This window comes from Lactuca serriola, chromosome 4 (assembly GCF_051521515.1).
Source record: "Lactuca serriola cultivar US96UC23 chromosome 4, Lser_US96UC23_V15, whole genome shotgun sequence".
NCBI classification, from domain to species: domain Eukaryota; kingdom Viridiplantae; phylum Streptophyta; class Magnoliopsida; order Asterales; family Asteraceae; genus Lactuca; species Lactuca serriola.
The window spans coordinates 4,708,438-4,718,926 of NC_136411.1; the positions used below are offsets into that span (position 1 = coordinate 4,708,438).

General features: G+C 34.0%; 1 protein-coding gene across 1 annotated transcript; it reads left to right on the top strand.

The window, feature by feature from the left end:
• Window positions 1-5,229: 5,229 nt before the first annotated feature.
• On the top strand, window positions 5,230-6,724 carry LOC145100936 (Lojap-related protein). Its single transcript, XM_079038079.1, has 4 exons — window positions 5,230-5,610; window positions 6,031-6,118; window positions 6,215-6,324; window positions 6,430-6,724. The coding sequence occupies exons 1-4, from the start codon at window positions 5,305-5,307 to the stop codon at window positions 6,499-6,501; spliced, it is 576 nt and encodes a 191-aa protein (XP_078894205.1). The 5' UTR covers window positions 5,230-5,304; the 3' UTR covers window positions 6,502-6,724.
• Window positions 6,725-10,489: the final 3,765 nt, after the last annotated feature.

Consider the following 10,489-nt stretch of genomic DNA (forward strand, 5'->3'; position numbering starts at 1 on the left):
ATTTTCAGACTTTTCCGAATAAGTTTGTGTACATTAGGGCTTACGTTTAAGGAGATATCAGGAGAGTGGATGCTCCTGGGTTTGTGAAACTTGAGCATTTCAAAACTTCATAATGTTATAGTCCATTTCCGAAATAAAAATATTTTTGCCAAAAATATTTCAGGACTATAAACAGAATTCTGAACCAAATTATTCATTATTCACATTTCCAACTAGAGAAAACCCAATTTCTCTCTCACGGATCTTCGGGTTTTCATCCCAAATCGTGAGTCTACTTTCCTAGATGTGTTTTAATACTTGTTATATGCTTAATAACATTGTTTACATATCTAAAATGAGAGATCCGGGAGTTTACCGCCCAAGAACGTTCTTGGGGAGTAAACTCCAAAACGAAGCCTAAAAGCCACCTAGTCCCATTTCCTTGTTAGGTAGCTAGTTAAGGACAATATGTATGATCTTTTAAAGCTAGAACACAATCAAGAACAAATAGTTTTAGGAGTTTACGGCCCAAGAGATTCTTGGACCGTAAACACCTTTTTCAAGGGCTTAAAGTGCCCTAAACACCCCTTAAGGCTTTAGACAATAACCCTCTAATACTTGTAACTTGAATGGGGAGTAAATTACATCAAAATCATCCCTAAAGGGGAGTTTACGGCTATGAAATGCTCTTGGGCCGTAAACTCCAAGTAAAGGCACCAAAGTGTGCCTAAAGTCCCCTTTAGCCTTAAACAAAAGTCTAGGATTTATCCTTTGTGTGCAAGAGGCTTAAAAGAATTAAAACACCCACCCCATAGGAGTTTACGGCCGTAAACTCTAGGGGATATGGTCTTTAGGCCGTAAACTCCTCAAAGGAGCATTCTAAGGCCCTAAACTACCTAAAGGATTAAAGCACCAATGCTAGGCTTATTCTAGAATTCATTTAACACTTCAAAACACCCAAAACCACCAAGTCAAGAGTTCACGGCAGTAAGCTCAAGGGTTTACGACCGTAAACTCCAAAGGTGGGGTTTGTTGGGTGGTAAACTCATATACAAGGTCATTTGGTACATTAAACCCCTTTAGCCTTGTCCCGTAGCAACTTAGATGCAACCATTAGGACCTATAACACTTATACAAAGTGTTTACATGTTCCTAAGTGTCCAAACTTATTTCATTAAGTTATTATTTGGCTAATTAGTTATATATATATGCTTATTATATGATAACTAGGCTCGTGCGTGTGAACAAGTCTCCGTTTGCCACCTAGCACGGTATCCGACACTACAATCCAAACCACTCACCACAAGTGAGTTCATACCCCTTTAAATTAATCTTTCAAATACTTTAAATGTTTTAAATACTTTACGGGGGGGGGGGGGGGATACAAGTTCAATACTTATAGTTATTGAAATCAATCACATGTGATTGCATTAATCACATGTGATTAATAACTAGAAAACCAATGATTTTTCATTGTTCAAACCGTTTATCAAACTGATTTACTTTGAAATGTTTTACAAACTCTTTTACTTACCAAATACTTTTATTTAAACTTTGTTATACTTCTTATAAATTGCATGCCCATATATGTATAGATATATAAGCAATGTTTAAAGGGCTTAGGAAGGCCATCCGCCCTATTTCCTTTTTCTCGATTTGGATGTGGTCTGGTGGGATTTCGGGTGACCATCCGAAGGTTGTTTCAATATTAGTTATATATCAGTTATACATATATAGACATAAAAGTACTTCCATATTCATACGTGCTATACACATTACTAGTAAGTTACCATCGGGGTAACACAGGATCATACTACTACCACTGTTAGATCAATGAGTCAGTTCATTCATGAGTCTATACATTACATTACTATGAGAACATATACAACTATACTAGGAGGAGAACATATACAACTATACTAGAGGAAGAACACATACAACTACACTAGAACGGTTCATTACATTACATATGCTAGAATACGTTAATTACTGTGATTTAAATCGGAGCATGACTCAAATGTCATGACTCGAGTTGTGGCCAGAGTCTCTTGGAGGGAGAGCGTGAGTTTGCGTATAGATCTATACTAGATTGACAATCCTACACCTCGCTGCTAGCTACAGTGGGACCGACAGGTCTGAGGGTGCCAAACGTAATTTCGTTATTACGACCATTCATTATGTCGTTGTTACTAGTCGATAGTATGGTGCAATTTATCACAGAATGCCTTAATATAAAATCCGGTTTAAGGTAGTTAGTACAGTAGTAGTTCCTATAATACAAAACTACAGTACTCCAATGATTTACCCATTATATATTTTTAGTGATAACCTCACTTAAACATTAATGTACAAACTATATTTGTTAAATGATAGTTACACTTGGGAAATTACACACTTTTACAACGAACAAGCCTACAAAATAGTTAAGCCTTGGTAGAAGGCTACTTTAATAGAAAATATAGGTTTTTCTGAGAAATTCAAACTTTTACAAACACTTACATACATTTTACAAACTTATACTTGAGACACGTTCAAACGTTTTGACAACAAACATCAACACTAAAATACTTATGAACTCACCAACTTAATGCTGATAGACTCTTTCAAAATAACTTGTATTCTCAGGTCATCAGTAGACAGGTACCGATGCCAGCTTTTGAGAAGATGGAGCGCATTCAAGACTCATCTCATTATTTTGATTTTCATTATATTTTTGGTGTCTAGAACTGTACATAACACACTTGTATTAAAATTATATATTTAATGCAATGGATGATGTTGTTTGCTTATTTACATTTACTGTGTTGTGATACTTTACATGACGTCCTCCGCCCCAGAACGTTTCCGCCGTTCTTGGTTTTGGGGTGTGACAAGTTAAGACCTACTTCTATATTTTAGATTTGACCCCTTCTAAGCCCCTTAATCCATAAAGTTGATGACTTTAAGCCTTTGCATGGCTGAACAAGTCACTAACTCCCAAAATGATCCAACCTTCAACTCTAGAAGGCTTAAAACACATGCATGACTCCAAAGTAACATCCAAGATGGGAACTTTATGGCTCTACATCACTAATAACACTGAAAAGGGACATATCTCGGACCATGGAGTACTTTACACTCATAAAGTCTCCACCTTTGGGGTTTTTAGCCCTAAAAAGGACACATACAACAACAACCAAAAGAAGAGGAAAGTTTTGAACTTTATACCTCCAAGAGTTGCTCTTTCCTCTGTAGATCTTAGATCCAAAATGGCACCTCAAGCTTTAGCCTCCAAGATCTCATTTCCTTATTCTTCACCAAGCCACTAAAGCACCAACGAGCTCAAATCAACACTATCACACACTAAGAACGATGGGGCTCTCTTTTAGGGTTTCACTCACTGATATGGAGGCTAAGGAATGAGCCATAACACCCTTTAAATAGTGCACAAAGAGGATTAGGGTTTTTGCACCTGGGCCGGGTACGCCCGACGTAACTCCAGGTATGCCCAGCGTACCTTGGCTACTCCGCGTCCAAATTAAGCGCGTGAGTACGTGCAGCGTACCCCTCTGGTACGCCCAACGTACTCACTTGCTACACATCCTCCACTCAAGGACTAAACATGACAATCCAATAAAGAACAAGGATGAAAGATATGCACCTGAATCTCTGGGTGTTACAATAACATGTATTAATCACTTTCTTAAAATAAGTAAAATGATTGGCCTACATTTATGCATACAATAAAATTTAAATAAATATAAATATCTATTTATCAGAGGATTATTATATATTTTTAAGCATACATTCGTTGATATTTACAAGAACAAATAATATTTATGATATTTTTAACATTCAAATATGAAGAGTACTAATGATAATAATATAATTTTTATGAATACATTAATTGATATTATCGCATGTACCTGTGAAACAAATATTATATTTAATTCATATTATATTCAAACATTAGAAGCATGTTGGATGAGTTGTTATTCCACTCGAATTTAAACTAAGAGGTGGTGGTATCGGTTGATCTCCAAGACTTATAAGAGCATCCTACATTGCCTTTAAGATAAAACCTTCACCATTTTCACATTTTATATAAGAGAGTTAAGTCTATGGATTTTAACCCATATGTTTTAGGAGTCTCACATTGATGGGGATGAAAAATCTAGCGTTCCTCATCTCTATATAAAGTTTCTCAAGAAATGATTAGAACTCATCATTCGAGTCAAAGCAAATCGCTAAGTTACATGAGTTTTAGTAAAAAGGCAACACAAAAAAACCGACAAAAAACCGCAAAAAAAACTGAATGACAAAAAACCGCAAAAACTGAACCGCATAAAAACTAAATGGTGCGGTTTATAAACTTCAAAAAACCGAAGTTGCGGTTTTCCGTTTGATTTTGGCCAAAACCGCACCGAACCACACCATACTCATTCCTAACTAATACAACATTTTTCTAGGTGGGAGCGTGGTGATTAGGTCATTAAACCATTTACTTTATATTCTTTTGCAATGTTTTGTTAGTCGTTTCCAATCAAAATCCCAACAAGAAACACTATTACACTGTTACATATTTGTTAGCTTTTTGCTAACTTTTTAATATTTGAAATATAAACCGTAAAAAAATACAACTTTTTGATTGTTCTTGAAAAATGTTTAATATGATTTGCCATATTTGTCTTTTCTTTTTTCTTAAAAAAATATACAAACTTAAAATTTAGTGTAATCCGTAAGAATGACAATAAGTATGATACAAGCTTGACACTTGTATAAGCCCATATGTTATTTTAAATCATTAAAGTAAAATAATACAAAAACCATCGTAAAACAAGTTCTAGCATACAATCGGCCGAAGAATTTGGTTATCCAAATAAGAGTGTTATATGCGAGGAAGCTTTCTACGAACAGACTTTTTAAAACAATTTAGTTCAAGACTAGCAAATGAACCAGATGAGTAATAAATTTCTTGATAGATGAAGCTGACTATGATGAAGGTATAGACACACAAGTTTTATTTTGAAGTTATGTGTACAAATAAAAATTTAATGACCATTTTGACCCTCATGAACATTAAGGATCAATAGTTCAATACATACTTTCATGATTGAGAAAATAAGAAAAATACGTCACGTCAGTAGAAAATCCAATTCAATCTTTCCAAGTTCATAATTTGTTCGTGTGGCCCATTTGGTCTAATGTGGCCCAGAATCGAAATTCTTTTTTTTTGGTCCAAATTCTCGATCCCCAAACCCAATTACAAATTTACAATACCAGTCACCACCTAAACCACTCTCAGAAACGACGACCAATTTTGGTGGCGCCGTCGCAGGAGATTTCATGTGGCCGTCTCTAAGGCAACGGACTCTTTCCCTCTCATCAGAAGCTATTCACCAATGGATGCCAGGTCTTAATCGCTCGTTTTGTTCTTCGGTAATCAATGCTACAAACACCAACGGAAAGAGTGGAAATGTTGTCGAATTACTGAACTTAGAAGAGGTCGAGAAGATTCTGAAAGATGTTCGAGCAGATGATGTGCGAGTCATACCTGTTAGAAAGCAATCGGAGTTTACAAATTTCGTTGTTGTTGCCACCGGCCGGTCTCAATGGCATGTTCGTAATATCGCTCAAGCCCTAATTTACAAGGCATGTTCTTCTCATCTGAGTTTTATTTTTTTCAATGGTTATTATATCATATCGTAACTTTGTGATGTTTTGTAAATGCATCATGCTTGGTCTCATGAAATATTTGGAGCAATTTAGGTTTATTTCTGCTTTCAAGTGGTGGTTAATGTATGGGTAAAATGGTAGATTGGTTAGAAGGAGAAGATGATAATGATTTATTAGTAGGTGATCCTCTGTGAATGCATTTCAGTTGAAAGACATTTTTACATATGAAATCCAATATGCAGGAACTAGGAACTGCAGATTCAAAGAATACAATAACAGTCAAAATGAAACCGAGGCTTAGAACTCACATTAACTCTCTATATATATTACATTGCTTCTGAATATTTAACACAAGCTTGAGATGTTGACATGTAGTAATTTTGATTTGTGGAGCAGGTGAAGCAAAAACAAACGGGAGCGAAAAGAATGTTGTTACCAAGTGTTGAAGGGCAAGAAGGAGGGAATTGGATTGTGATTGACTCAGGTATGCAATCTGTGTTGTTGTATATTATTATTATTATTATTATGTTAGAGAAATTAAGGACCTGATCTAATGATCTTTTTATGGTAAAAATGTCAGGTTCGTTGATAGTCCATGCACTTGATGAGAAAGCCAGGGCTTATTACAACTTGGAGCAGCTATGGACCTCCAAGGAGTCGATTAAAGAACAAAGTCAAAGTCAAAGCAAGGTAAACAATGTCTATATGTCTATATAATATATAAATGCCAAGGGGTTAAATAATAAATTGTATGTATCATTTTCCATCGCTGAGTAACAATATGTTCCTTATCAGGACTTGGATCAAGCTTTTGTGAAGGTACGCCGCAAGAATAACTCCAAGAAACCCCAAAAGGAATGTGCTTGATCAACCATGTATGCTTTCCTAGTGTTTAAAATGTGTTTGTTTTGTTTTTTTTTTATAAAGGAGTTGTACATGTAAATTCTTCAAGACTATAGAAAATGATCATATTCTAATTCCATCTTGGGATAATAAAACTATAAAAGAGAATATGGACTCAACTCAGGATCTCAATGTTTTCCCAGCTTGTACAAGCTCCAATTTATGATCTTTTCAACTTTTTGGAATATGTTTATTTGCAAAAATATATCAAGTGTTCTCATTGTTTCATAGATCATGTGTGTTGGGGATATAATAATAAATTGGTTTGTTGGGTTACAAGGTACAATCCAAAAGCTTAAGAGCAACAAAAATATTTAAACATCAGAATATGATGTTTTAATTAAAAACTTAGGAAAAGTTTGAATTTAGAAGATAGTTATATAATTATCTTAATCTAAGTCATGTTTGGCAATTATTAGAATAAGGGATAAGTATTTAAAGGCTCCTATTGGTCCTTCTGAGAGACACACATCGACACCCTCTCTCTTGAGTCTTGAGAGCAAATAGACGTACAACCCTTCTATGGTAATTTTTGTGCTTGCTTGGGTTACTACGACTGTGATAGAGATATTATAGTTTGAGGGGTGTTTGGATAAGGAAAAAAAGACTGCTTATTGCTTATTGCTTATTGCTTAATCCCACCGCAATAAGCAAATTTAAGTGTTTGGATAGGAGTCTTTAAAAATCAATAAACAAAATAAGCTGATTTTAATAAGCAATGAGAGAATCCTTATTGCTTATTAGTCATTTTACTCATATAAGCTGTTTTGTGTGCCAAACACTTACAATGCTTACTGCTTATTGCTTATTTCCACCGCAATAAGCTAATCCAAACACATTTAAAAAAAATGCTTATTCCCACAACAATAAACAAATAAACAATAAACTAATAAACTAAAAACTCTTTATCCAAAGACCCTTGAGTCTTTGTCTTCCTGTTATCATAAAATTAAGTAAATCATGGAAACACCACTTGTAGCTTAGTTGTGATGATTGTAAGAAACATATATCCATGAAATATCTCGATGGTTTTTTATTGCTTGGGTTGCATGTTTAGTTTGACTTGTGTTTAAGTTTTTAAACAATCATCATAATCCAACATAGGTATGTGAGCCTAATGTTTTATTTGCACAATAAGAAACCATTTTTGCTTGAAATCGACGAGGTGCCTCTTGTGTACACAAAAGATAAATTGCGTGTATGATATATACATATCGAGTTTCATTGATTTAAAACAAAAGAATGAAAACTGATTTCTTATATAAAATGAGTTCCAATTTATGTGCATCGTGATTTCCCAAATTTTGATTTATAGTTTCGTTTGGATGGTTTTGGCATAACCATACAAATAAAATTACCTAAGTGTGTTTATAGGTTTATGTCATTAAATTTGATTTTATGGTATCAAAATCAAAATATATAAACAAAGATAGGTATTTATGTGTCAAATGTTAAATACAACCTTAATCAAAATATTGCAATTTGTAAGGTTTTTGCACACCATAGATTAAATAAGTTATTGCAACTCTTCAGAACGGGTTGTGTTAGGTTATTTTTCAATATTTTAAAAATGATGTTACACATTTTCAAAAAGTTACATAGACTAGTATGATTAGCTATTTTGAACGTGCTACATAAAGTTGTTGCGACAGATCTAATACAATGCTATTCAAATTTTATGTTGCAACACTTTACAAATTGTTGCTTGGTTTCTGATGCATCACTTTTATATAAATGTTGTTGCATGTAATGCAACATTGTTTCTAAATTGATGCCTTACACTTTTTTATGCATCAATGTCCGCATATTTTATGATGTTTTTGATATATTGTTTTTTATGGTATTAAACTATCGGTACTTCCAACTTTTATGAAAAATAACTGTTTCACTTATGCTTTTGATAAGAAATTTTGATTTGAAAAATTAGTACATTACATATGACTTTTTTATTGTTCTTTAATGCTATAACCTCTGCCTTTTGTCTCAACGACAAGAACCACCGAAGGGATGTACTATCACTGGAGAATTTTTATATGAATTGATGGTGAACCAATGTATTCTAGGATGTAACTCATGAAATATGTCGTCCTTTGAAGTGTGTTGTTGCATTTGTCAAAGTCTATAGTTACTCAACTGCAATGACATAATGGGGTTTCAAATTCGCAAACGACTAGCCCAATGAGCCATCTCTATCAGCTGAAACTGTTATGGCCACCCATCTCAAACACCGATTCAACAACCAAGTGTGGTTATCAACTAAAAGAACTATGTTTGTCTATTATTAAAATATTATTTTGACACGGTTGTTCGTTATTCAACTCTTCTTATTCTAAATAAACATAGAGCAAATATCCACTGATGATTTGTCACTAGTGATATATTGATAGTTAGCCACTAAAGAACTCAAATTCAACTGAAGATTTGCGAGTGATGATCAACTGACTCCTATCAATCAAAGATTGTTGCTCATCCACTTATAATTAAGCACTGATGGAGTGTCGTTTCAGTTGTTCACGCGTTAAAAAATATCAAACATTTTTAAATGAGTTCTACAATCCAACCCTCTCACTCCTACCTTATCATGGCGGTTTGTTGGCATGGGCGCCGATGCAATTTACGAATTTTAGTACATGGCAGAGTTTGATGAAGACATTTTGTCTCTGATTGGAAGACTTATCAATGGATATCATGATGTACACATCAATGTCAATCCCCCGTATATGGAAATGTTTTATTAGGATAATCATCAAGCATCTCAGTCTTGTGACTGGAAGTTGGGATCAATTAAATCCTTTATGCTATGTTATATAGGAAGAATATGGATTTAGTCCAACTATTCTTCAACACATTTGTTAAGCCGTTTAAGAAGTCTCCAAATCGTCAATTAAATGTGCCATTTCCAAGATTTCCCTCAATGGTAATGGAAGAAGCATTAGGTCCAGTTATATATGTACACCTACTTGGTCATTTCCTAATGAAAAATCAACTCGGTGTTAGTACTTTTCAAGATATTCCACAACCAAATGATTCTACTATTACTCTGTATATGCACCACTAGATTGTACATCCATATCAACCAGACCAACCAGTTGACAACCAAGTCATTACAGAAGAGGTAAATGAAGAAAATGATGCAGATGCCATTCTTAGTGTTCAATCCCCCCTGTAAATCAACACATTTATGTGATCTCTCCTCAACATAATCATACCATCAGTTTGAGGATAACTCATATCATTAATCATATGCTCAATCTCAACATCTTTCTAAGCCAGATTTACAAGGTATGGATCCTCCCTATTTAATCCTATCCTATGGCATCAAACCCCTATAATTATTCTCATTCTGGGAATAGGGCTGCTTAAACATGATGGGTTTTAAGCAAGGTTGTCAAGATCGGGAGCATACCTAGGATTATATTGGGTTTGCAAGATCGGGATCGGGATTCTAAGATCCCACAAAATAAAATATAATTTTAATTTATAATTTTTAATCATGAAAAATATTTCAAACATTCAATTTTTTGTTCAAAAGTTATAAAAACTTCAAATATTAGTCATAATCACAATACAAAATGATAACTTGTAGGTAAAGGATAAAAGACATAAATGTTGGATTAGTGTCTAAGTCCATAACTATTTTGGTATGTACTTGACCCGATGGTGCATGGTCATTTTGGGTTGCCTTCACCAAAGCAACTTAATAGGATGAATTATGGAGAGAAAGGATTAAATATGATTTATTAATATATTATGGGAATAATATGTTAAAGGAGAAATCATATTGTTTAATTAATATTAGTCAATAATTAATTGGTAATTAGTTTTGTGACTAAAAAGAGATTAATTAAACTTAAGGGATTGGAATTGTAATTATAAGATAATTGCAATTTGGGTCATGGATTGCCTTTTATTATAAGGTGGACGAATTCTATGGGGGAAGCCCATATGAAAT

Bases quoted from the DNA above. Each gene is read 5' to 3' on its own strand.
- LOC145100936 (XM_079038079.1), top strand. From the start codon at position 5,305: ATGTGGCCGTCTCTAAGGCAACGGACTCTTTCCCTCTCATCAGAAGCT. The intron at 6,119-6,214 runs GTATGCAATCTG...TAAAAATGTCAG, and splicing joins TTGGATTGTGATTGACTCAG to GTTCGTTGATAGTCCATGCA. The intron at 6,325-6,429 runs GTAAACAATGTC...GTTCCTTATCAG, and splicing joins AAAGTCAAAGTCAAAGCAAG to GACTTGGATCAAGCTTTTGT.